The sequence below is a fragment of the Oncorhynchus keta genome, chromosome 25 (genome assembly GCF_023373465.1).
Source record: "Oncorhynchus keta strain PuntledgeMale-10-30-2019 chromosome 25, Oket_V2, whole genome shotgun sequence".
Taxonomy (NCBI): Eukaryota; Metazoa; Chordata; class Actinopteri; order Salmoniformes; family Salmonidae; genus Oncorhynchus; species Oncorhynchus keta.
In genome coordinates this window covers 17,981,525-18,008,718 of record NC_068445.1, presented here as the reverse complement: position 1 = coordinate 18,008,718, position 27,194 = coordinate 17,981,525, and the positions used below count along the sequence as shown (strand labels likewise).

Sequence of the window (27,194 nt, the reverse complement as noted above, 5' to 3'; positions counted from 1 at the left end):
TAAATATTTAGTCTTGCCCATTCCTTCTCTGAATGGCACACATACACAATCTGTGTATCAATTGTCTCAAGACTTAAAAATCCTTCAACCTGTCTCCTCCCCTTAATCTACACTGATTTTGAAGTGGATTTAACAAGTGACATCAATAACGGAGCATAGCTTTCACGTGGCCAGTCTGTTATGGAAAAAGCATGTGTTCCTAATGGTTTTTTTTTACCATCGGTGTATATATCCAATCAGTCCTATGGCGTCAGGATCTCTAGGGCTCTACTGCTTGGCTGTCACCAATGATGTTACTCTAGCTCCCTCTTGGGGTCAAATAGAAGCAGTAGCTTCTCATGTGAGCAGTTAGGTAATTCAAGTAGGAAGCATTGTCAGTAAACCATTGACTCCCAGGTAAATAAAGGTGATGAAGTTTGGCATTTTCTCTTTCCCGTCAGAATATAATGGTTCATAACTGCCATGCCTAATTGTGTGAACTGTCGGACATCTGGGGTCCATGATGGAAGTATATGTTGGCTCTCCCCTTCTCTTCAAACGAACAAGGGAACCAAAGCCAAACATCTGCTCCCATGCAAACAGCATCTCTGTCATCAGGCCTGGGGGCTGAGTCCCAGCTGAGATATAAATAGCAATCAAGAGCTAACAAGGTTGACACAGGCAGCCTACACATGGAGTTAGGGCTGGGAGATAAATGTGATATTGATTAGGAGGGACCAGTTAGTAAGAGGACAGGAATGGCTGGGTGTGTCTCATGTTCACGCCATAGAAACCTGCAATATGGGAGGAGCAGGAGCAAAACTATGACAAATCAGAGCATGTATTAGCATCAGTCATGATGACTGGGACAAGCCTTTGCTATGGGCACCAGAATTATAGTGGAGGGGAAAAACACACTCCTGCTGTTGGGAGATGTTTGAGTTTGTACGGTCGTAACTCTACATATTTAGGAAGTGAAGGCTTATAGGTGTGTGTTTTCTATTCTCAACATCTGGGATGTATTCAGTAGAGTGAAACATTACAGATACTGTAGAACAAAATGAATAGAGCTAACATAAATCCCAGTTCTGCAACTAAAGCTTCAACTTCCTTGACGGCAACAGCGCCTCTTCATCCTCAGGAGGCTGAAGAAATTTGTCTTTGCCTCTAAGACCGTCATGAACTTCTATAGCTGCACCATTGAGAGCATCCTGTCGGGCTGTAGCACCACCTGGTATGGCAATTGCACCGTCCGCAACCACAGGGCTCTCCAGAGGGTGACGCGGTCAGCCCAACGCTTCACTGGGGTCACAATGCCTGCCCTCCAGGACCTCTACAGCTCCCGGTGTCACAAGGACCTCAGCCACCCGAGCCACATCCTGTTGCTATCTAGGAGGTGGAGACGGTACAGGTGCAACAAAGCTGGGACCGAGAGACCGATAGAGGCCGTTTATCTCCAGGCCATCAGACTGTTAAACATTTACCATTAGCTGGCCTTCACCCAATACCCTGCCTTGAACCATAGACACTGTCACTAGCCAGCTACCCCCCGATACTCTACTCTGCACCTTAGAGACTGCTGCCCTATCTACAGTGCAATCGGAAAATATTCAGATCCCTTTTTTTCGATTTTTTTGCAAATGTTTTCAAATGAAAATCTAATTTACATAAGTATTCAGACCCTTTACTCAGTACTTTTTTGAAGCACCTTTGGCAGCGATCACAGCCTTGAGTCTACAAGCTGCAAGCTTGGCACACCTGTATTTTGGGTGTTTCTCCCATTCTTCTCTACAGATCCTCTTAAGCTCTGTTAGGTTGGACAGGGAGCGTCGCTGCACAGCTATTTTCAGGTCTCTCGATGTTCGATTGGGTTCAAGTCCGGGCTCTGGCTGGGCCACTCATGGACATTTAGAGACTTATCCTGAAGCCACTCCTGCGTCATCTTGGCTGTGTGCTTAGGGTCATTGTCCTGTTAGGTGAACCTTCGCCCCAGTCTGAGAACCTGCTCGAGAGCACTCAGGACTTCATCAAGGATCTCTCTGTACTTTGCTCTGTTCATCTTTTCCAACGAGTCTCCCAGTCCCTGCCGCTGAAAAACATCCCCACAGCATGATGCTGCCACCACCATGATTCACCATAGGGATGGTGCCAGGTTTCCTCCAGATCTGACGTTTGGCATTCAGGCCTAATAGTTCAATCTTGGTTTCATGGGCTAAGAGTCCTTTTACGTGCCTTTTTGTCAAACTACAAGTGGGCTCTCGTGTGCTTTTTATTGAGGATTGGCTTCCATCCGACCACTCTACCGTTAAGGCCTGATTGGTTGAGTGCTGCAGAGATGGTTGTCCTTCTGGAAGTTTCACCCATCTCCACAGAGGAACTCTGGAGCTCTGTCAGAGTGACCATTGGGTTCTTGGTCACCTCCCTGACCTCTGCCCTTCTTCCCTGATTGCTCAGTTTGGTCGGGCGGCCAGCTCTAGGGAGAGTCTTGGTAGTTCCATACTTCTTCCATTTAAGAATGATGGAGGGCACTATGTTCTTGGGTACCTTCAATGCTGCAGAATTGTTTTGCTACCCTTCCCCAGATCTGTGCCGCAACACAATCCTGTCTAAGCTCAACAAAGGGTATATAACAAAGTATTGAGAAACTTTTATTATTGACCAAATACTTATTTTCCACTATAATTTGCAAATAAATTAATTAAAAATCCAACAATGTGATTTTTCTGGATTTTTTTTCTCATTTTGTTTGTCATAGTTGAAGTGTACCTATGATGAAAATTACAGGACTCATCTTTTTAAGTGGGAGAACTTGCACAATTGGTGGCTGACTAAATACTTTTTTTGCCCCACTGTGTGTGCGTGTGTGTGCACATACACACATACATGCATACATGCATACAGTGCCCTCCATAATTATTACTCCAAGTTTGGATTTGAAATTTTAAAAAATGACTATGGGGTTAAGTGCAGACTGACCGCTTTTCATTTGAGGGTGTTTTCATCCATATCGGGTGAACCTTTTAGAAATCAAACTTTGACTACAAATCTGTTGGATGCATTTGCTCTTTGTTTTGGTTGTTTCAGAATATTTTGTGAATAATGTATGTCATTTTGGAATCACTTTTATTGTAAATAAGAATATAATTTGTGTTAAACACTTCTACATTGGATGCTACCTTGATTATGGATAATCCTGAATGAATTGGGAATAACGAGTGAGAAAGTTAGACACAAATCACACCCTCAAGACATGGTAACCTCTCACCTTTTTAATAACAGCGGAGGTTAACCTTTTGGAGGGGGGGGGGGTATGATACGTGTGTGTTTGAACTTTCTCACTCATTATTATTCACGATTCATTCAGGATTATTTGTGATCATGGTAGCATCAACATTCATGTAGAGAGGTTTACGATTTAAAGTGACTCCAAAATAACACATGATTTACCATTCATTTCTATTGGGCAGAAAATAATCTGAAACACAAGTTTATAGAGTCACAAACTTGATGTGGTCCTTGTGTGCTGTGAATATGTGACCAAATACTAAACGTTTGACTACTTTAATACACATGTATGTGAATTTGTCCCAATACTTTTGCTAGTCTAAAATGTGGGGGACTACTGTATGTTTCACTTGATATGGATGAAAATACCATCCAATTAAAGCTGACAGTCTGGACTTTAACCTCATAGTCATTGTTTGATTTCAAATGAACATTTTTGATGGGCAGAACCAAAAGAGGAAAAATGCTTTACTGTCCCAATAATTAGAGGGGACTGTATATTCCGGACTCTGACATTGCTCATTCTGATATTTCCTTCTTTTTACTTTTTGGATAATGTGTTTTTTTGTTTTGCTAGGTATTATTGTAATACTACGATAACATCTGCTAATCTGTGTACGCAATCAATACATGTTCATTTGATTTGACTGTTCCACACAACACATTTCTTTCTGAATGCTCTTAGGGTGCCCACCTGAACAGGTAGTTTCTGTCACCTGTTCATATAGAGCTCTCCGTATGTGACCTTGACTGGCCCTATTCATGTGTCCAGCTCTTTTTTTTTTCTCTCTCTCTTTTGAGTTATGCTGGTGCTTTCTCAGTTTAGAACATTCTCTTCAATGCCCTTGATGACGCAAACATTAATACAATTCCTGGCATTCAAATGAACATAGCTCTTTTTTTATCTGACTGCTTTATGGCGATATTCCATCACATGGTTCTTTCTCATGGTCTCGTCAGATTGCTCAACTCTGTAAACTCATTCTACTCTATAAAGTACACTGCTCAAAAAAATAAAGGGAACACTAAAATAACACATCCTAGATCTGAATGAATGAAATATTCTTATTAAATACTTTTATCTTTACATAGTTGAATGTGCTGACAACAAAATCACACAAATTATCAATGGAAATCAAATTTGTAAACCCATGGAGGTCTGGATTTGGAGTCCCACTCAAAATTAAAGTGGAAAACCACACTACAGGCTGATCCAACTTTGATGTAATGTCCTTAAAACAAGTCTAAATGAGGCTCAGTAGTGTGTGTGGCCTCTACGTGCCTGTATGACCTCCCTGCAACGCCTGGGCATGCTCCTGATGAGGTGGCGGATGGTCTCCTGAGGGATCTCCTCCCAGACCTGGACTAAAGCATCCGCCAACACCTGGACAGTCTGGTACAACCTTGCGTTGGTGGATGGAGTGAGACATGATGTCCCAGATGTGCTCAATTGGATTCAGGTCTGGGGAACGGGCGGGCCAGTCCATAGCATCAATGCCTTCCTCTTGAAGGAACTGCTCACACACTCCAGCCACATGAGGTCTAGCATTGTCTTGCATTAAGAGGAACCCAGGGCCAACCGCACCAGCATATGGTCTCACAAGGGGTCTAAGGATCTCGTCTCGGTACCCAATGGCAGTCACCCTCATGGAGTCTGTTTCTGACCGTTTGAGCAGACACATGCACATTTGTGGCCTGCTGGAGGTCATTTTGCAGGGCTCTGGCAGTGCTCCTCCTGCTCCTCCTTGCACAAAGGCGGAGGTAGCGGTCCTGCCGCTGGGTTGTTGCCCTCCTACGGCCTCCTCCTGATGTACTGGCCTGTCTCCTGGTAGCGCCTCCATGCTCTGGACACTACGCTGACAGACACAGCAAATCTTCTTGCCACAGCTCGCATTGATCCTGGATGAGCTGCACTACCTGAGCCACCTGTGTGGGTTGTAGACTCAGTCTCATGCTACCACTAGAGTGAAAGCACCACCAGCATTCAAAAGTGACCAAAACATCAGCCAGGAAGCATAGGAACTGAGAAGTGGTCTGTGGTCACCACCTGCAGAACCACTCCTTTATTGGGGGTGTCTTGCTAATTGCCTATAATTTCCACCTGTTGTCTATTCCATTTGCACAACAGCATGTGAAATTTATTGTCAATCAGTGTTGCTTCCTAAGTGGACAGTTTGATTTCACAGAAGTGTGATTGACTTGAAGTTACATTGTTGTTTAAGTGTTCCCTTTATTTTTTTGAGCTGTGTATATGTCTGGGTTTCAGCATCTACAGGTGGTTTGGCTGAACATCGGACCAGTCTGACATCCTATTAATCTCGCTCTGTCTCCCCAGGAGTTCTCCTCTTCAGACTTCAGGAGTAACTCTGTGTCCAGTCGAACGCCCACCCCTCCAGGATGCTACTCGCCCAATAGCCCTGTCGACTGCGAGCTGTCTGTCTCCCCCAGGCGCAGGTAAGGACAGTCTCTCACCCATCAGCTCCTCTAGCGATCTATCATGGGGTACACTACACATTTAACAACTCTGTCGAACTAGAAATAATTACGGCTAAGGGTAAATCAAACTCCTATAGCAATTCAGTGGAACATGTAAAGAAACGTAAGACTGCACTTACAGTGAGGGCAAAAAAGTGTTAGATCCTGTGCTGATTTTGTACATTTTCCCACTGACAAAGAAATTATAAGTCTATATTTTAATGGTTGGTTTATTTGAACAGTGAGAGACAGAATAACAACAAAAAAATCCAGAAAAACGCATGTCAAAAATGCGCTGCAGGATTTGTCCTTCACGGCGTAGTGTGTTACCAATTGTTTTCTTGGTGACTTTGGTCCCAGCTGCCTTGAGATCATTGACGAGATCCTCCCGTGTAGTTCTGGGCTGATTCCTCACCGTTCTCATGATCATTGCAGCTCCACGAGGTGAGATCTTGCATGGAGCCCCAGGCCGAGGGAGATTGACAGTTCTTTTGTGTTTCTTCCATTTGTGAATAATCGCACCAACTGTTGCCACCTTCTCACCAAGCTGCTTGGTGATGGTTTTGTAGCCCATTCCAGCCTTGTATAGCTCTACAATATTGTCCCTGACATCCTTGGAGAGCTCTTTGGTCTTGGCCATGGTTGAGAGTTTGGATTCTGATTGATTGCTTCTCTGGACAGGTGTCTTTTGTACAGGTAACAAGCTGAGATTAGAAGCACTCCCTTTAAGAGTGTGCTCCTAATCTCATTTTGTTACCTGTATAAAAGACACCTGGGAGCCAGAAATCTTTCTGATTGAGATGGGGTCAAATACTTATTTCCCTCATTAAAATGCTAATCAATTTATAACATTTTTGACATGCGTTTATCTGGATTTTTTTTGTTCTGTCTCACTGTTCAAATAAACCTACCATTTTAAAATTATAGATTGATAATTTCTTTGTCAGTTGGAAAATGTACAAAATCAGCAGGGGATCAAATATTTTTTTCCCTCACTGTAGCTAACTACAAAAGATGTGGCTGATATTTGCAGCAAATGCTGTCTTGGCACTACAAGTCGGACTCTTTCAATGTGTGTTGGAGGATTCATCTGTGAAATAACCCTGACTTTATCATATTCAGGTTTAGATTGTACCTTACGCTGAGTCATTGCTCCCATAGTGCTATTTACTCAACAGTGAAGAAGACCAGCTAGAGGAAAGTAGAGATTCTTCAAACCTGTTCAACTGTTCCTAACAACCTCTCAGGTCATCTGTTTTAGCCATACTCATTGTTCCTTACTCCTGGAGAGGTTGGAGCGTGTCTGTGTGCAGTTCTTTAGGAACCTTTCTATTCTGCTAGGGTTTACTTTGGCTTATTTCCTCTGGCTACTCCGGCAGGCCCTGTAATGTGACAGGATATCAATCAAATCAAACTATTTGTCACATGCGCCGAATACCACAAGTGTAGACTTTACTGTGAAATGCTTACTTACAAGCCCTTAACCAACAGTGCAGTTCAAGAAGAAGAAAAGAAAAAAACACAATGACGTGGCTATACACAGGGGGCACCGGTACCGAGTCAGCGTGCGGGGGTACAGGCTAGTTGAGGTAATCTGGACATGTAGGTGGGGGTGAAGTGACTATGCATAGGTAACAAACACAGCGAGTAGCAGCAGTGTACCGGGGGGGGGTCGTCAATGTAAATTGTTCAGTGGCGATTTTTATGAATTGTTCAGCAGTCTTATGGCTTGGGGGTAGAAGCTGGTGAGGAGCCTTTTGGTCCTAGACTTGGCACTCCGGTACTGCTTGCTGTGCGGTAGCAGTGAAAACCGTCTAACTTGGGTGGCTGGAGTCTGACAATTTTATGAGCTTTCCTCTGACACCGCCTATTATATAGGTCCTGGATAGCAGGGAGCTTGGCCCCAGTGATATACTGGGCCATTCGCACTACCCTCTGTAGCGCCTTACGGTCAGATGTTGAGCAGTTGCCATACCAGGCAGTGATGCAACCGGTAAGGATGCTCTCGATGGTGCACCTGTAGAACCTTTTGACAATCTGGGGACCCATGCCAAACCTTTTCAGTCACCTGAGGGGGAAAAGGTTTTGTTGTGCCCTCTTTACGACTGTCTTGGTATGTTTGGACCATGATAGTTAGTTGGTGATGTGGACACCAAGGAACCTAACTCTCGACCCGCTCCACTACAGTCCCGTCGATGATAATGGGGGCCTGTTCGGCACGCCTTTTCCTGTAGTCCACGATCAGCTCCTTTTTGTCTTGCTCACATTGATGGAGAGGTTGTTGTCCTGGCACCACACTGCCCGTTCTCTGTACTCCTCCCTATAGGCCATCTTATCGTTGTCGGTGATCAGGCCTACCGATGTTGTGTCGTCACCAAACTTAATGATGGTGTTGGAGTCGTGTTTGGCCTCGCATTCTTGGGTGAACAGGGAGGACAGCAGGGGACTATGTACACCTGAGGAGCCCCAGTGTTAAGGATCAGTGTGGCAATGTGTTGTTGCCTACTCTTACCACCTGGGGGCAGCCTGTCAGGAAGTCCAGGATCCAGTTGCAGAGGAAGGTGTTTAGTCCCAGAATCCTTTGCTTAGTGATGAGCTTCGTGGGCACTATGGTGTTGACTACAGCTCAGTGTTCAATGAGCAGCATTCTCACATAGGTGTTCCTTTTGTCCAGGTGAGAAAGGGCAGTGTGGAGAGCAATTGAGATTGCGTCATCTGTGGATCTTTTGGGGTGGTATGCGAATTGGAGTGGGTCTAGGGTGTCCGGGAGGATGCTGTTGATGTGAGCCATGACCAGCCTTTCAAAGCACTTCATGGCTACGGACGTGAGTGCCACGGGTCGGTAATCATTTAGGCAGGTTACCTTCGCTTCCTTGGGCACAGGGACTATGGTGGTCTGCTTGAAACATGTAGGTATTACAGACTCGGCCAGGGAGAGGTTGAAAATGTCTGAAGACACTTGACAGTTTGTCCACACATGCTTTGAGTACACGTCCTGGTAATCCGTCTGGCCCAGCGGCTTTGAACGTTGACCTGTTTAAAGATTTTGTTCACAATGGTTACCAAGAGCGTTTTCACACATTCATCCAGAACAGCTGGTGCTCTCGTGCATGCTTCAGTGTTGCTAGTCTCGACGCGAGCATAAAAGGTATTTAGCTCGTCTGGTAGGCTTGCGACACTGGCCAACTCGCGTCTGAGTTTCCCTTTTGTAGTCAGTAATAGTTTTCAAGCCCTACCACATCTGACTGACGTCAGAGCCGGTATAGTAGGATTCAATCTTAATCCTGTATTGACACTTTGCTTGTTTGATGGTTCGTCTGAGGGAATAGTGGGATTTCTTATAAGCGTCCGGATTAGTCTCCAGCTCCTTGAAGGCGGCAGCTCTAGCCTTTAGCTCTATGCGGATATTGTCTGTAATCCATGGCTTCTGGTTGGGATATGTACGTACAGTCACTGGGGACGACGTCTTCGATGCACTTATTGATGAAGCCGATGACTGAGGTGGTGTCATCCTCAATGCCATTGGATGAATCCCGGAACATATTCCAGTCTGTGCTAGCAAAACAGTCCTGTAGTGTAGCATCTGCATCATCTGACCACTTCCGTATTGAGCTAGTCACTGGTACTTCCTGCTTTAGTTTTTGCTTGTAAGCAGGAATCAGGAGGATATAATGGTCAGATTTGCTAAATGGAGGGCGGGGGAGAGCTTTGTATGCATCTGTGTGTGGAGTAAAGGTGATCTTAGGATTTTTTTTTTTTTTTCCTGGTTGCACATGTGACAAGCTGGTAAACAATTGGGTAAAACTGATTTAAGCATCAGACCCAGCTCTTACTATTATCCCCCCAAATGTCTTATTTCACTTCCTCCCCTAATTGGCCCCCCACTCTGTAGTCCCCAGCCTACACACCAAGCCTCTTCCCCCTCCCACTCAGCCAATCACCAGCTTAGAGACACCCCCTGAAACGACTCTTTTCTCTCCAGTCCAATGAGTGGCAGTCAAAAGGCACAGCTTTTAGTCCGAAACTCGCTCTTCTCCTGTGTCTGGTCTGGTGTAGATAAAGATGTGTGCCTTTGCTTGCTGGGTTACCACAGCTTAGGATAGATAGGCGTGCAGCCAGGAACAACTGTTTATCCGAAAGCAAAGATTGGCTAGCTGTAAAGGAATTCTCCTCTCTTTGTTCCCTAATTTTTTTGAGGTGAGTTGTCTGACTTTTATTGTATTTGGTCATGAGTTTAGGGAACACTGGCTTTGATTTAGTATGCGTTTTTAAATGATAGGAAGCAATGGTAAACAACACCAACGCTCTTATTGTTCTCACTTTGGAGAATGCTGTTGGAGCTGACAGCATCTGTTTTGACTGAGGATTCTTTACCAGCCTGTAATCAGGATATCTCTGTGGCTGTGGAAACATGAAAAGGTGGCTTTTTCCATGAACCCATTTCTAGAGCGGTTTCTTAAATACATTCAAACTGTTGTGAAAACTTGCAGTACTACATGAAAGCTAGCTGACAATATTATTTTCAGGAGTATCAGTATGCATACATAAATTATGATATAGATTAGGCATGTTTCCACTTTCCTCAAGTTATGGCTATTTATGTAACTGATCTCCCTCTATGTTGTATTTTGTCATTCGCTGTTCGGACGTGCTATGCATTTGTGCTCTTAGTACATTTGACCCAGTATTTCCATTGGTTTGAAGATGTGATGTCAATAATAAGTGAAATGGTTTGAGCAGGGTGGAGTGTAGCATGAGTTGGACTTGGAGGGTGTGTTTTGGGAGTCTGTTTTCAATTTGAACCATGTTCTGTGATGTAAAAGGTCTGAGCATTGGGTTCACTTGGAGATTTATTGTCTCGTTGTTTTGACTTCTCCTGTTTCAGCCATGTTACGTCACTGGGACCTAAGTTCCAAATGCTGATGAAAGGCAGGCACAAACTGCAGTCCACACACGTACATTAAATGCTATGAAATAATCTCTAAATCTTGATAGTGCCCCAAACAGGCTTAGCCATGGAAAAAAATTATCATTCACATGGTATTTTCATAGATTTGACCAGCATAGGAGAAAGTTATATGGTCAATATTTTGGCAGACACACTGTAACCTGGCATATGAGAACAGAGTGCTAGATCCAGCTGATGTGTGTTGGTTGACATCTACTGACAGCTTAACAGGGATGTTCTGCTCAATTGGCTGCAGGTGAATGGCAACACACCGCACCTGGGGACTTGAAGGTCTGTCTGACCGGTTTTCACTTTTCACACAACCTGACTGACTGAAAGGCTCCTCCAGGCAAACAATGTTGACTAGAGCATTGTATGGGTGTGGTTAGGTGTGTGTGTGTGTGTGTCCGTGTTTACATTTTACTGTCATCTTTCGGGCCATTTCTTCTTTTTTTCTCAGTTGACAGGCAGCGACAAAGATAACAATGGCAAGCACACACAGTTACTATGGCATGAATAATAAAGTGAACCACTTTAATGTTCCACCACCCCAGTAGCTAAGAATGTGCTGCTCATAAACCTGTAAGTGCAGTGCTACTGTGCTGCTGCTAATCTGCTAATTAGCTAGGCATCAGAGAAACTACCCTGAGGTGTCAACTCTCTGTAGGCTATTTCCCACCACAAGCACTCCTATTGGTCCAAAGTAGTCACACCATGAATTGTTCTCTTGCTTCAAATCTAAAAGGTGGCCCATTTGGCTCTAGTGGCTTATAAATATAGTGATTGTGTGAGAGGGAGGGATAGTGGTACATGATAGAAATATCACATCTCTGTGATTTTTTTTTTTCATCCAGAAATGTCTGCAGTCAAACAGCAGGATTCCCCACTTTTATTTGGCCAAACATGGCTGCTGTGGTGGTGGCTGCTGTGGTGGTGGGTATCAGGAAAGGTTTAGCCACAGTGCTACTTTACTAGAAATAACATTGGCTTTCTAAAGTCAGCCATTCGCTGGAATGCCCTCACCTCAATACCCAAACACTGCACCAATGATGTATGCTAGTTAGTTGATATCATGGCATCTTCTAAATTATTATGTCTTCAGCAGGTCGTGCTGTAAGCAGATAGGAAGGTGATACAGCTCCGTTGTGAGTGTGTAGGGTGAGATTAGAGGCTGGTTTGGCAACTTGTCTGCAGTATGCAATGTAGACTTTTGGCTTGAAGGTCAGTCACAAAGCTGACTGCTGCCACTGGCTTAATTTCCTCTGGGGTTGTTCCAACTCAAAAAGCACAAGAAAAAGGATTTCGACATCCACCAGCTCAGATTTTTCTGAAATCATTTATTTTAAAAACAAATAAGATTAGCATTCCTGCAACATTTTTTTTTCTTTTTATATAATTGGATCTCTGAAGTTAAGCTTATTGAGTGCATCCAAATGTGCTATTTTTAATAATAGGATTCATATTCAGTAAATCTAGTACCTAACATCTGATTTGGACCGAACTTTATTTCTAACAATGAGTAAGACATGAGTCCAAGGGAGTGGTCAAAGCCACCCACACACTCAACAATGAGTATATAGTATCAGTTCTCTGTCTGCCAAGTTGTATGTAGCAGCTGCTGGCAGTATTGTTTCTTAATCCTATGCTATGTCCCCCCTCCCCTGTTCAGAGAAATTAGTCATTGAAGTTGTAGGATGGGACATGCTAACGATGGCGGGTGTCCATGGCTTGCTGAAATGAAATGGAACGACCCTCTGGATTATCTCTAACCAACCACACATACATCCTCCACAATGTACCTTAAACATATACACGGAATGTACATATGTAGCTACATAGATGTGACAGATTGTACATAGATATGGATTGGCTGAATAATCTATTGGAGTGGTTAGGTAATGGCTACATCCCCTCTCTTTCTCTCCCACAGCAGTTCCAGCTCTGACTTTACCATGCAGAGGTTTGACCGGGATTCAGAGGTCTACAAGATGATCCAGGAGAACAAGGAGTCTCGCACGGCTCCTCGACAGTCCAACACCTTCCGCATGCTGCAGGAGGTTCTGGAGGCCGATGAGAAGGGTGAGCAGAGCTTCCCATAAACGCACTCGTCATCACTCGGCCTCTGTGTCAGGCTGCATTTCTGTTGTAATAAACAGCTGTGTGGGACGGACTGGAGCCATAAGTGTTTTGCTTTCATCTCCGTCCCGTTTGAGACCAATTTGATGGGTCTACGGGATGTCAACTCTGAGGTGGATAGAGGTAATTTACTGAATTGTTTCATCAAACTTTTATTCTGTCTGGCTACTAAGACAGTTATTTGATATCGATAGATGCATCTGGCCATAACCTGGCCCAGAGCTGACTTAGAGAATTGTTTTTGATGGAGAGCAGTGTGAGTGTTGTTGTTTTTACTTTGCTTAGAGGACTGGCAAAGAAAACAAGCGAGCTGGTAATAAGAGTTTTATGAAGCGATAACGACCAGTGTGTGGACACTGTTCACACCGGGTCATAAAGTAGTGGTGTTCAGACAAGCAGTGTCTCCTACCGGATGCACAGACCTGACACAAGGCAGTAAAGAAGAAAAAGTGATGTGATAACCAGGCTGACAGAGGCATAACTCTGCCTTGATTCCCTGCTGTGTGTGTGTGTGTGTGTGTGAATCCATCTGCTATTTGCTCTGACTGACTGTGCTCTACTTTGTTGTTTTATGCAGAGGCAGCTGTGCGGTTCCCAGGGCTCTCCCCCAAAACCACCCCCCCAAAACCAACATCTCCCGGGGGTGGAGTCTCCAAGTACCACACCTGTGAGAAGTGTGGCATCAGCATTGTGTAAGAGTCCATAATGACACGACACCTGTTGTGACATGTTTTCTCTGTCCACAGGAGTAACTAGAAGTGTCATTGCGTAACAGATTAATAAGCAACTGATGAATACAAGCTCTGACAATGATAACTTGCCCTACGGTGCATGATGTTCCTCATAAACACAGAGGAGCTGAATTAACGAGCCTTACCGTAGTGTTTGTGTACATAATGTAGAAAGATTAAAAGGTTCCGAAAACAATGTTTTCGTTTATGACTGTGTCCATCTGTCTGCAGTACACAGGCGGTGCGCATCATGGACGACCGCTTCCGCCACCCAGAGTGCTACACCTGTTCTACACCAGAGTGCGGTCTCAACCTGAAGATGCGAGGTCACTTCTGGGTGGGAGAGGAGATGTTCTGTGAGAAGCATGCCCACGAGAATTACCAGGGCCTGGGCACTGCCCCACGTGCCACCATCTCGCCCCGCCACTGAGGCTCCGTGACACCCAGCTTCCCCTCCCCTGGACCTCTGAGGGCTGGCACCCCACCTCTTACTGACTCACAGCGATAGACCATGGGCTAGGGAACAGGAGTGGGAGCTTCAGATGTTGCAGCATTTCTATAGCATTTAACTATACTCTGCAGTTATAGCATTCAGCTACTTACCTTTCCTGTAATTGGATGAGATTTGGATGGAACATTGCTTTCCCAGGCCCTCCTGGTTTAGGGTCATTGTTAGCTCTAATGTACAGCTGTATCTTATTCAGACCACTTAGTAGGTTACGCCTGCCACATTCACACCAACCTATTACACAACAGGACTGGTTTCCTGCTGGTGTATGGATCAGATCAATGATGGAGTGTAACATTTAATCCTTTAAATCACATTGAATCTCCTGCTGACCCATTCAGAAGAATGGAAACCAACTCTTCATTTGAATTACATGGTGTCTGAAAAACAAGACAAACTACAAAGGGAATCATTTCATCTACATCAAAGTTTGTGTGTGTTCAACTTGAGCAAGAGTTCTGATAATTCCTTTTGAAGTGATGGTTTAATAAGTGCCTGAATTGATGCCATTTCCCCTGCTACTGGTTTCACTATTGAAATGTTTTAGTGGATTCATCTCTCCAGCCAGAAGCCTGTTTGTTTTCCTTTTGCAATTTAGTTGGAATGATAAAATACTTACTTGCTTTCTTATTGCTTTTTGTTGGATAAGGGAATATAAAGATACATGTGATATATAATTAAAATGTTTTGTAAATGTTTCTTTGATAGAACAATATACAGTACCATATTATAGGACGTCTGAAGGCATGTGTGGGCACAGGGTTGCATGACTTGTATATCTTTTTTAGTGTGAAGAGGTTTGCTGATGCCATTACTGTATATTCTGTTTCTTCACAGCAGCACCCAGAGAGCAACACTAGAATGTTATTTTCATGTCACAGTTAATAAAAACACATCAAATTACGGTTGCTCTTTTTTAAAAAATATATATATATAATGCATACACTGAGTATACAAACATTAAGAACACCTAGAGCAGGCATGGCATAGACTAACCTGTTGAATCCAGGTGAAAGCTATGATCCCTTATTGATGTCACTAGTTAAATCCACTTCAATCAGATGAAGTGGAGGAAACTGGTTAAAGAAGGATGTTGAAGCCTTGACAGTTGAGACCGTATGTGTGCCATTCAGAGAATGAATGGGAAATACAAAATATTTAAGTGTCTTTGAACGGGGCATGGTAGTAGGGGCCAGGCACACCGATTTGTGTGTGTCAAGAACTGCAACACTGCTGGGATTTTCATGCTCAGTTTCCCATGTGTATCAAGAATGGTCCACCACCCAAAGGACATCAAGCCCACTTGACACACCTGTGAAAAGCGTATGAGTCAATATGTCCCAGCATCCCTTTTCACACCTTTGAGTCCATGCCCTGACGAATTGAGGCTATTCTGAGAGTAAATGGGGGCTGCTGCAACTCAATATTAGGAATATGTCCTAATGTTTGGTATAGTGTGTGTGTGTGTGTGTATGTATGTATGTATGTATATATATATATATATATATATATATATATACACACAAAAGTTTGGACACCTACTCCAAGGGTTTTTCATTTTACTATTTTATACATTGTAGAATAATAGTGAAGACATCAACTATGAAATAACACATACAGAATCATGTAGTAACCAAAAAAGTGTTAAACAAATACCAAATATATTTTGAGATTCTTCAAAGTAGCCACCCTTTGCCTTCACAGCTTTGTGCACTCTTGGCATTCTCTCAACCAGCTTCACATGGAATGCTTTTCCAACAATCTTGAAGGAGTTCCCATATATGTTGAGCACTTGTTGGCTGCTTTTCCTTCACACTGCGGTCCAACTCATCCCAAACCATCTCAATTGGGTTGAGGCTGAATGTGGAGGTCAGGTCATCTGATACAGCACTCCATCACTCTCCTTCTTGGTCAAATAGCCTTGGAGGTGTGTTTTGGGTCATTGTCCTGTTTAAATAAATTATAGTTGCACTAAGTGCAAATCAGATGGGATGGCTTTTTGCTGCGGTGGTAGACATGCTGGTTGTGTGCCTTGAATTCCAAATAAATCACAGGCAGTGTCACCAGCAAAGCACCATCACTCAACCACCTCCATGCTTCACGGTGGGAACCACACACGTGGAGATCATCCGTTTACCTACTCTGCGTCTCACAAAGACGCGGCGGTTGGAACCAAACATCTAAAAAATGTATTCAGACCAAAGAACAGATCTCCACCGGTCTAATGTCCATTGGTCATGTTTATTGGCACAAGCAAGTCGCTTCTTCTTATTGGTGGCCTTTAGTAGTGTTTTTTTTTGGAGTGCTCATCATGAAGGCTTGATTCACGCAGTCTCCCCTGAACAGTTTATGTTGTGATGTCTGTCACTTGAACTCTGTGAAGAATTTATTTGGGCTGCAATTTCTGACGCTGGTAACTCTAATGAACTTATCCTCTGCAGCAGAGGTAATTCTGGTTCTTCCAGAGTTCAGTTTGAAGGCTATAGATCATCCTATAGATGGGGACATCTGTGCTACCTCCCGTGTCTCTTTGATGCTTTTAAAAAGTGGACTGAGTTGAATTGGTAATTTTGTGTTACCTACAGATCCTAAAATGGAGCTCAAGCTTGTAAGTAAATATGTAAGGTATGTAGGCTAAAATATCCTTAGACCTTTTGCATGAACCATGTGGCCAAGTAACCATGACTATATATGACCTACAGTACATGGATGAACAGTGATGCCAGGTCTGTGAGAGCCAGGAATCTTGCTTGTTTGTAGGTGACCAAATACTTATTTTCCAACATAATTTGCAAATAAATGAATTAAAAATCCTAATACAATGTGATTCTCTGGATTTGTTTTCTCATTTTGTCTGCCATAGTTGAAGTGTACCTATGATGAAAATTGCAGGCCTCATCTTTTTAAGTGGGAGAACTTGCCCAATTAGTGGCTGACTAAATACTTTTTTGCCCCACTGTACATGGATGAACAGTGATGCAAATCTAATGGAAATGCACATTATCTTACCTCCAAATAAAAACTTGAATCTCAATGAGTCAAATAAAATATCTGATTGTATGATCCCACACATAAAATGGCTGTGACTTGAGGACAAAGCTTTAAAGCACTACTTTGGGCACGACAAGCACAGAGTCTGCTCAGTCTGTCATTTATGCTTACGACTGTTTTTCACAGGTCCTGCTGTTTTATTTTTCTTCCAGAAGGGGGCCACATTGTCACACAGGTCTGCACTGTACTGAGGCTGTCCAAGTATCATCCATGGTATGTATCCTACGGGAGTTGATAACATAGTGTCGTAATTCCATGTTGTAGGTGTTATAAAACAAATACGCTTAAGTAAATCATTTTAAAAGAACAACTACTTCACAAAAGTGGATACAATCAAATACATTAAATTATTGTAAGCTATCGTACTTTTTACTGATTTCTCTCCCTGTGGGTTTGGCAAGGAAGTCAGTCCTCAGCAGCCTCAATGCTGACTGTACCACTAGATGTCGGTGCTTCCTCAAGAAAGGAACAACAGCAGACTTCATGATGATACAGTACAGGAGTAGTCTAGTAGTTTGTGTTTCGTATTAATTACACTGTCATGTTTTCCTCACTATTGGAGCTTTACCTCCACTGATAGTAACGATAAGATGATTGGTGCCTTATTTTCTTGAATATACTGTAACTAATGCACTTGTTTCATTACGTCTTTACAAACCTGTGATTGCATTCACCTCTTTGAAGACGGCGGTGCTCATTGTATTGTTGTAATGTGAGGTTGGGAAGTGCCAGTGGAAATGCCCAAGAGGGATCATCACATTCCTCCTCCAACCTGACCTCACTTCCACCCAATCTCTTTCAAAACTGAATCTCTCTTCTTCTCTCCTCAGATCAATAGCTTCTCAGCCAGTCCCTCCACCTTTCCTTTCCTCCATTCCCCCTCTCACCATATTCAACCTGGAATGGAGTCCAGACGTGGAACAGAGAGAGAGATTGCTTGCACCGCTATACGAGCTAGGGAGAAAATAAAGCGAGGGGAAAGGGTTATGCAGAGAGAATGTTGGAACAACATTAAAGTTAGTCTGGATGCCATTAAATACAATTTGATGTAATGTGCAGTTTGGGACGTGACATTTTAAATGGAAACTGTGCTCTCCAGATGAGAGAGATTTGGGGGCTGGGGAGTGGGAGTTGGAAGGGGGGTGTTGTACTTGAAGCCTTATTTAATGGCTTGGATAAACAGCCCTCTGTTTCATCGCTGAGCAGGCGCCCAACCACTCTTTCTGATTTCCTTAAGCAATCATGCTGGCTCTCTGAGCCTGCTCCAGTGTACAGTATCACATACAAGAATAACAAACCAGGGGTCTGAAGGGTGGGTCAGAGCACACTACACCATTGTACGACGGGACATGCTAGCACGACTTGAGGTGCCTGCGTTTTGGATATGTCTGTGAGTACATGTCACCCCCAATTGCACCAAGACCCATTTCAAATAATCTTCTGGTTCACCTTTTCATATTTCAAAATGCGCTCCAGATTTGAAACGCTAAGGTTTCATTCTTCCACTGCCTCTCATATATCAGAAAGTATTTTTAAACATAAATCTGTGGAGTGCAGCACTATTGGGATTATTTCATAGACAAGGACAGACTTGTTGAAATTGAGGCCTGTACTGTAGGGATTTTACAGTCAAATGTATTTTTGGAGTGTTCAAAATTGTTTTAGGATACAAAAAGTCTTACCAGGCGGTATCTAGTTTTATTCTTTCTTTCAGGAAAAAATAACATTTTCGAGTACGCGGAATTGTAATGACACTGCCATGGAATTTTGATGTCAACACATGAGGATCAATACGCATCACTGCACAGCTTGACAGTCAACCTTGAAAGCAACAGGAAAAAATATACTATCGGCATTTAGCTGTACTTAACTGTACTTCTTCCACCTGCATCAGAGTGATGCATCTGTCTTTAGATAAGCGATTGCTATAGTTGTGCTTACACTGATTTGGATAATGAGCTAAAGCAGGCACTTTCATTAACAATGGGCACAAGCATTACTTGGGGCTGTAAATGTTATGAACTAAATCACAACTACTCACTGAAAGTAAAAGTGTCCATCTATTGCAATGACCAGTGGTGTAGTAAGTATCACTGCTTGTTGTTGCCTTTCTTTCTTTTTGGTTGTTTACAGCATACAGTGGCCAATGGATAAGGACCCATAATATTGCTTGCTATAGCAACAGGCAATTGGCGGTAGCATTACAGTCATTAACATGTAGCTTCCTCGTTAAAACTCTCTAAACACATTTCCAAACGATTCACTTAGAGAATATGTGAACAACAGTTTGACATAAAAGCAATGTTATTTCAGTTGCAAAAATGCAGTCATGTATAGATAGACCTCTGAATCAAATTAGACAGTGACCCTGGCCCCTGCACTAAACAGGCCAGGGTCCGGGTGCAACAGTGACCCTGCTGAGCTGACTTATCTAGACAGGCTGATCTAGACTCCTTTGGCCCTGACCTCAGCTTCTAACATGATAGCTTCAGCGTGGTTCTCTCATAACATTATGGCCTCACTACATTCTTCCTAAAGCTGGGAGAAGTTGATTTATGTGAATCTGATCTCTCATGATGGGTAAATAGTTCAGTAAATCCTCTTGTGATGTTAGAAACAAATCATCTGTCAACAAGAAACTCTCAAAGGTTCACTGAATTTCTTTGCTCTAACAACTGATGTGCTCATTGAAACCAACACCTTTTCCAGTCTATAACCTGCTTGCATGCAAGATCTTTGGTGGATTGAAGTCAACAGCAAACTTGCCAATGTTTTCTAGTTCCCAAAGTGTGGTCAGTGGAAGATATGAATGGTCAACTTCTTCTAACTGCTTGTGTTACTGCTCCAACTGCTCCAGCAGCAAGGCAAATCACTGTATGTTGGCCTATACAGTACAGTGTATACACTGAGTTTACAAAACATTAGGAACATCTTCTTAATATATATCTTCTTGATACAAGGTATCAAAAGCGTTCTACAGGGATACTGGCCCATGTTGACGACAATGCTTCCAACATTTGTGTGGTTGGCTGGATGTCCTTTGGGTGGTGGACATTCTTGATACACAACCGGGAAACTGTTGAGCGTGAAAAACCCAGCAGTGTTGCAGTTCTTGACACACTCAAGCCGGTGCGCCTACTACTACCCTGTTCAAAGGCACTTAAGTATTTTGTCTCAATTGTTCCCCCCCGCGCTTCATCTGCATTGATTGAAGTGGATTTAACAAGTTACATCATAGTTTCACCTGGATTCACCTGGTCAGTCTGTCAGGTGTTTCTAATGTTTTGTACACACAATGTAGATATGAGATCTACTGGCAAGAAAATGGCAGCAACAGGGGATCATGCATAATCAAATTCATTTTTATCAAAATGCTGTGGTCAGTCAAGAGCCACTTCTAAGTTTAGGTAATTTGCAAGTTTCTGTTATCGATTCATCCTCTGATGATCTTGATAAACATAACAATACCATACATTTAAAGACAAAATATTGCATTTAAACTGTACTTTGGAGTAGGAAGCACTGCAGTATATTAATTAGCTATTTAATGTAACCTAAAAAGTGATGTGTGAATACTGTATTAATGCAAATGAAAATATAAATTGTAATTGTTAAATACATGAACAAAGGCTTGTCTATGACTATTGATATAATATTGATGTTTCAGTTCTCATTTAAATCCTAGGACCTTATTTCTTTACAAATGGACAGTTTTGGCACCCGAAAATATCCTTCAATTGCAGATCCACTTTCAGACCGTCAGCTGGCTGACTGCCTGTTATTGTAAAAATTGATAGCAACCCAGTGAAACTGCCAAAAATAAAGCTGCGCTAGGACCGCGAGGATCATCGCATAGCCGGCGACGGAATGGCCGCACTTGCTGTAGTAAGTACATTTGAGTGTGACAGAGTGGCAAGAAAAACCGCTAGATTTTGGGAATTACCAAGGAGCCGACCAGGACGCGCTTTGTTGTTTTCCAAATGAACTAATTTACTTTCAGATAAAGTTTAATTTAAATTGACACATGGAGAACTTAAATTTTGAAGATCCGGAATGGCAAACTTTGTTGAATGCCTTGAGAACATCGTGCCAAACGAATGTCTAAATCTATGAATTAAACTAAAGCTGTGGAGGGCAGCAGATTTTATTCAACTGAGCTACGGATTTGATCAAAACCACTGGAATAACGGAGTTTGGATATAGCCTAGGGTTGGACATGTAAAGGTGGGCTAAGCAAATTCTAATTGTGACAATCCGACCCAGAGTTGGAGGAATGCATCAGGGAGGTACAAACTTACGGACAATTGGACAAATACGTAATTTTTTATCGCGAAACATCAACTTTCAAGTAGAGTTTTAGTTCAGGACAACTCGATTACAGTGAGTTTTCCCGTGATTTCTCAAGCCACATCTACAGTAGGACTGTGAATATTGGGAGTGCAACATACTGGGAATGCCTTTTTACCAGTAAGTTTCTAGCATCTTTTAATAGGAACTAAACGGATATTAGCAACTTGTTACACATTTGTAAAAATACGTTTGTTCTTCCTGTCATCGCCCCAGGAACATTCGTGGTGGAGAAATGGGATGACAAGGGGACAGCTGAGGTGAGACTGATAAGGACAATGGTTGTGCCCGGCGTTGGCATCCCGCTCCTGGGGCGTCTGTTGCTGATGCTGGTCCTGTTGTCTGCCTCTGAGTCGAGGCTCACTCAAGCTTGTTCTGGGCTCATCATTACGGGCTGCAGCTGTACAGATGAACGTTCCAAAGCCCACGCCACTACGCCGTGCCGGAAAAGAGTCAGCTGCGACAGCGAAGAACTTTCTGAAACTCCAGATCCGGGTCTGCTCCCTAACGGGACCGTTACTTTGTAAGTCATATTTTTTTTAACCTATTAAAACTGAGTTTAAAATACAGTAGGCCAGTGGGCAATACAAATGTAGTTAATCAAAACTGTGACCGAGGAGGTAGGGACTGGGCCTCATGATTGTCCAAACACTGTAGACAGATCATGATGAAAATATCAAACAATGTTAATATTCTGCATGTTCATTGAGAAACTATTTTGGTCTTTATTAGATCCCAAAATTGAGTAAGAGAAAAACATATCAATGGACACTCTTCTCTCAATATGAGGAAATCATTCTCGAGGATGACAGAAATATTTAAATGGGTTATGGGAAACTCTACCTTAGGCTTGGGGTATAGATTAAATTGTGGTACCCAATACATCTTAACAGTTCTATACACTGACTATAATTGAATATAGGAGGCGGGTAGTCTAGCAGTTATGAGCATTGGGCCAGTAACCAAAAGTTTGCTGGTTCGAATCCCAGAGGCAACTATGTGGGGAAAAACTGCCGATGTGCCTTTGAGCAAGGCACTTAACCCTAATTTCTCCTGTAAGTTGCTCTGGATAAGAATGTCTGCTAAATGACTAACATTTAAATATACACATGAAGAAAATACATTACACCTTTGTGTTGTATGCTGATAAACCCTCCAAAACTGACCTTGTATTCTTAGTTCTACTGGTATTTAATGACTGGTTGAGGTAATGGACATGTTTTTGGCCCATGAACGCCAGAAGTTTATACACTGGCATAGTAACAGACTACAATGTGAGCTGAAAGCTCAAACCCAGAGTCAGTTTTGTCCGAAAAGCACAGTGCAGGGAGTCTGGACCTGTGTCGATCCTGACGGCAGACTTTGTGAAGTAAAGCTGTCATCTGCCCCTGCCCCTTTGACACAACTCTGTCGCTTTAAATCTGATTCTGACCCAAGGAAACACACTGGGTTTCAGTGTCCCCCTCCCTCCCCGCTCCCCACACCCACCCCACAATCCAGCTGACTTTGCCTTGCTAAACTAGGATAAACAGAAACACATTTCTACTCTTTTTATCCTCCCTCTCTGTGCTTTAATGGCAGCTTGGCTCCTACCTTTAATACCATAACATTCCAGCAATCTCAGGCAGCCACCTCACTTCTCTTCAGGAAGGAAGGCTGACCGACCGCTGTCCAGCTAATGGTGAGACCTAGCACTGTTGTCTGACATTTCCAACATCCTGTAGCACTGTTAGTCTGATAGACCATTCATGTGTGGCTGACAATCTGAATTCATATGATTGATGTGTTTATTCACCAATAAATCAAGGGAAATGTAATCATGGCTTACACTACCTCACTCCATTCCAGAGAAGAATGGCTCTTAATAGGAGGTAAAGAGATTGTAGTTGTTGTAAGATAAGATACACCTACACAGTCTTCTGAGCTGCTGTATATATGCACATGTGAAGCTGCTACCAAAAAGCCCAGCCCTTCACAGAACACTCAAAGGTTCAAGCTGATTCAACCATTTTCCAAGGTACCCTGCTTCTCCACAATCCCACAATGCTCCTCCTCTCTGACCCAGTGGGAGCAGCACTCGCCTGCACATGGGCGTAGTAAAACCCCAAACTGGCCCTTCGGCGCAATGCAAAGGAGGCACAACCCGAGGGAGCCCAAGGCGGCCCGCCGTCCATTTATAGGCCTTGTGTTTCTGCTTAATAAAGGCAGCATAAACATCTGGAGAACACATTTCTCAGAACCAGAAGAGAGGAAAGAATAACAAAAATAGCCTGGGTGGCAGCGGTGGAGGTGATTGAAGATAATCTCACATCCCTGTACCTACCGTACTTATTTCACTTTATTTGTTTTCCTACACGTTTAGCATACTGTGACACTTTTATGAGGCTGTGTACTAGGAGCAAACAATTACGTCCCAATCCCCTGTGAAAAACTGTCATAAGCCATCCTTACCATTTCTGTACTGAAATGCGATGTGACTGGTAAGGTCATTTGCCAGAGAGCTTTCAATGAATTGCTCCATACGCTTATACTCTCATCGTCGCTCATGACATTAGAGCCAGATGTGGAATGTGAGAAGTTGTGTTGTTATTCCTGGCATTCCAAAGTCTTTACAAACTGTATCCCAGGTACAGTAGGGGGGCTCAACTTCAGCTCAGCTTGCTCTGCATCATCCCCTCCCCAGATCGGGTGCCCTGTCACCCAGTTCTGCTGCCCTTCTTACTTACTTACTTACTTACTTACTGACTTTATTGTCCCCATGGGGAAATTTTGTTGCAGTGTCATGTACACGTTTAAAGTGGCGTTTTAAATACAAAACAAAATTGACAATACAACTTTCATAACAGTTACATAACAATAAAACATTTGGAAAAACATTACTGAGTTGATAGGAACATTAGCCCGAGCTATTTAGGAGGGATATCACACCTGGCACAAATGATTGTCTAGTTCTGTTTTTCCTGCTGAGGGGTGCCCTATACCTGCGCCCATAGGGAAGTAGTTCAAAGTCCGGGTACAGGAGGTGGCTTGGGGCTAAAATGATTATGTGAGCCTTAAAGACCTTAAAGATCTCATCCAGGCCTGTCTGTTTGACTCCAAGTACCTTGCTTGCTGTGGTGATAATCCTTCTCAGCATATTTCTCTGGCTGACAGTGGCATTGCCAAAACAACAAACAATACAAAAAGTTTCAATACTGTCAATGAAGGATTTGTAAAACAGAGTCAGTATAGTACAGTCAACATTAAAAGATTGCAGCTTTTTGAGAAAGTACAGTCTCTGTTTGCTCTTTTTGTAGATCAGGTCTGTACATTTACTCAACTGAAGCTTATTGTCCAAGAGGACACCCAGGTATTTGTATTCCTCTACGATCTCTATGTTCTGACCTCTGATAGATGTTGCAGAGGTAGGTGTTGTACACTTCCTGAAGTCTATGCACATCTTTTTGGACTTGTTGGTATTGAGGACCAAGTGTGATTCCTCACACAACTCTACAAAGTCATCTAGGACCGGGCCATGATGTTCCTCGTCATCATGCAACAGGCTGATCAAGGCAGTGTCATCAGCGAACATAACGAGGTGTCTGTCAGGATGGGAACTAGTACAACTATTAGTGTACAGGAGTGGCGACAAAACACATCCCTGAGGAGAGCCTGTGTTGGTATTGCGTATGTCCGACACGTGGGGACCTATTTTGACTCGCTGTGAGCGTTGGCTCAGGAAGTCCAACAGCCACAAAACCAGCCCCCCATCTAAGGAGAATTCCCAAATGAGTCTCTGTGCCAGAATGTAGGGCTGTATTGCATTGAAGGCAGAGGAAAAGTCAACAAACAGAACCCTAACATGGGATTTGGCACCCTCTAGATGTCTATAGACCATGTTAAGGACGGTCAGAATGGCATCATCAACTCCTCTGCTAGTCTGACAGGCAAACAGAAATGGGTCGAGAAGCTTCTGGGTGACGTTGAGAATATGACTTTTCACAAGTTTCTCAAGGCATTTGATTACTAAGGATGTCAAGGCGACATCTGACCCTCTCCTGGGTCAGGTTAGATTCATGTTCTCCTCCATGGCTCCATGCAGCCAGTTGTGGGCAGGGCGATGGGTCTTGGGGACACCAGGCCTGGCTGCTACATGTAATACACAACAGCTGGCCCCCATGAACATTCCAGCTGAGGCCCCTCAGCCCATGGGAAATCCCAACAGGGGTTTGTTTATTAAAAGTATTAGTTGGATGTTTGTTGTTCCTGTGGACCATAAAGGAACAAACAGTTAGCCTAACACTGCCACCTCCTCCTCTGACTCCCCATACCTTGTGGGCTTTGGATTGGTTTAATAATGTGTAGGCAATTAAGACCAATTTGATTAAAGTATATCAGACAGCGTTGGATATCCTCCATTATGTTAAAAGATTTTAGAAGGCTGCACTTTGGTAGATGTTTTAGTGACTTTCAACTTGTCAGCAGTGCACAGTTACACAATTGTATTCAAAGGCTTTCTCCATGAGTTAGTCATCTTTCCCCCTTTTCCCTCATTCTATCTATCTATCCCTCCCTCCACACCCCTCTATCTTGAGTTCATCCACACGCAGTAACTCTCAACATAAATATTTAGCTGTATTGGTAGGACACTGCCATGTCTAAAAGCCTTCCAGATGTGGGCCTGCGCAGGGCTGTGTTTATGGCTAATTACGCATGGCTGATAGCAGGGTGAGAGAGAGGGAAAGGGAAAGGGAGAGAAGAGGTAGGACAAAGGGAGAAAATAGAGAGAGGGAGGATAGAGGGAGAGGCTGAGGCTGAGTCTATAGGCTTGGCAGGCTGTTCAGAGGGATGTGGCCCAGGAGGCTGACTGCTCCCCAGTCTCTTTTTCTCTCTCTGCCTACCAGACCTCAGGCACGGTGGGAAGAGCCAGAGAAGAGACTGAATCTATAGTATAGTTTTGATACAGTAGCATTTCATTAAAGGTACTTTGATGTTAACCATCCTCGCCTACACTGTAATAATGTTTAAATGATATTTATTTGTTTATTTTGCTAAATAGTAGGACTAAATGTTGAATACATTTTTTGTGTGCGTGTGTATGTGCGTGTGTATGTGCTTTGTAAAGGATACAGAGAAGCTGAGGTTACACATCCCATTTCCTTTAGCAAGGTCTGGAGAACCATGAAGCCTCTGTCTCTAATGGTTAACAACAATGTAGCACTGAGGTGGGGAAACCACTTCTTCAGTGGGAGGGAGTGTGCTGTCTATAAGTCTGGGTGGTTATAATTTATGCTTTCATAAAAGTCAAAACCTCTCCCCTCTTTTGACATTTGTTTTCACTGTTGCCTGTTACTTATGACCTTGGTCCAGCAATTGCCAACCCTAAGGAGTGGGCGCAGATGCGAGGGGTGGCAGGCTGGGCGGCACCAGTGCCTGTCCTTGGCCGTCAGCAGGCACTGAGAGGAATGTGGAGCAGCAGGACAACCCCTCAGACAGCTGCAGAGTGGCTGCTCTCTGCCTGCGTGGGCGCAGTAGGGCCTGGGTCCTGTCCATACACCACTGTCTATATAGATTCTTATGGGAGTGTTAGAGTGTCTCCCATCCATTCATCAGACAAAAGCTCTGTGGCCTCATCAGCAAAAAGCCCTAGCACAAACAGACAGGTGACCAGTTGGTATATCTTGGATGGCATACTCAACCAATCGTCTTGATGGATCACTGAGAACTCAGATGTATCAGTAAATACATACTGAAT

At 43.4% G+C, this 27,194-nt stretch overlaps 2 protein-coding genes across 6 annotated transcripts in view; both read left to right on the top strand.

The window, feature by feature from the left end:
- LOC118358337 (PDZ and LIM domain protein 2-like) overlaps positions 1 to 14,965 on the top strand; it is a 58,195-nt gene extending 43,230 nt beyond the window's left edge. For 3 of the 4 annotated variants that reach the window (XM_035736053.2, XM_035736050.2, XM_035736051.2), the window contains 4 exons: positions 5,600 to 5,718; positions 12,618 to 12,766; positions 13,401 to 13,515; positions 13,786 to 14,965. In XM_035736053.2, the coding sequence (XP_035591946.1) occupies positions 5,600 to 5,718; positions 12,618 to 12,766; positions 13,401 to 13,515; positions 13,786 to 13,984 (582 nt within the window). In that variant the 3' untranslated portion in view covers positions 13,985 to 14,965. The remainder of the gene's footprint in view (positions 1 to 5,599; positions 5,719 to 12,617; positions 12,767 to 13,400; positions 13,516 to 13,785) is intronic. The other variant, XM_035736052.2, reaches the window with a different exon arrangement.
- A 5,979-nt stretch (positions 14,966 to 20,944) lies between these two features.
- Positions 20,945 to 27,194, top strand: part of adgra2 (adhesion G protein-coupled receptor A2) — a 49,534-nt gene continuing 43,284 nt past the window's right edge. Inside the window, exons 1-2 of one of the 2 annotated variants that reach the window (XM_052478769.1) lie at positions 20,945 to 20,998; positions 21,677 to 21,983. In XM_052478769.1, the coding sequence (XP_052334729.1) occupies positions 21,739 to 21,983 (245 nt within the window). In that variant the 5' untranslated portion in view covers positions 20,945 to 20,998; positions 21,677 to 21,738. Of the gene's footprint in view, positions 21,581 to 21,676; positions 21,984 to 27,194 lie in introns of both variants that reach the window. The other variant, XM_035736047.2, reaches the window with a different exon arrangement.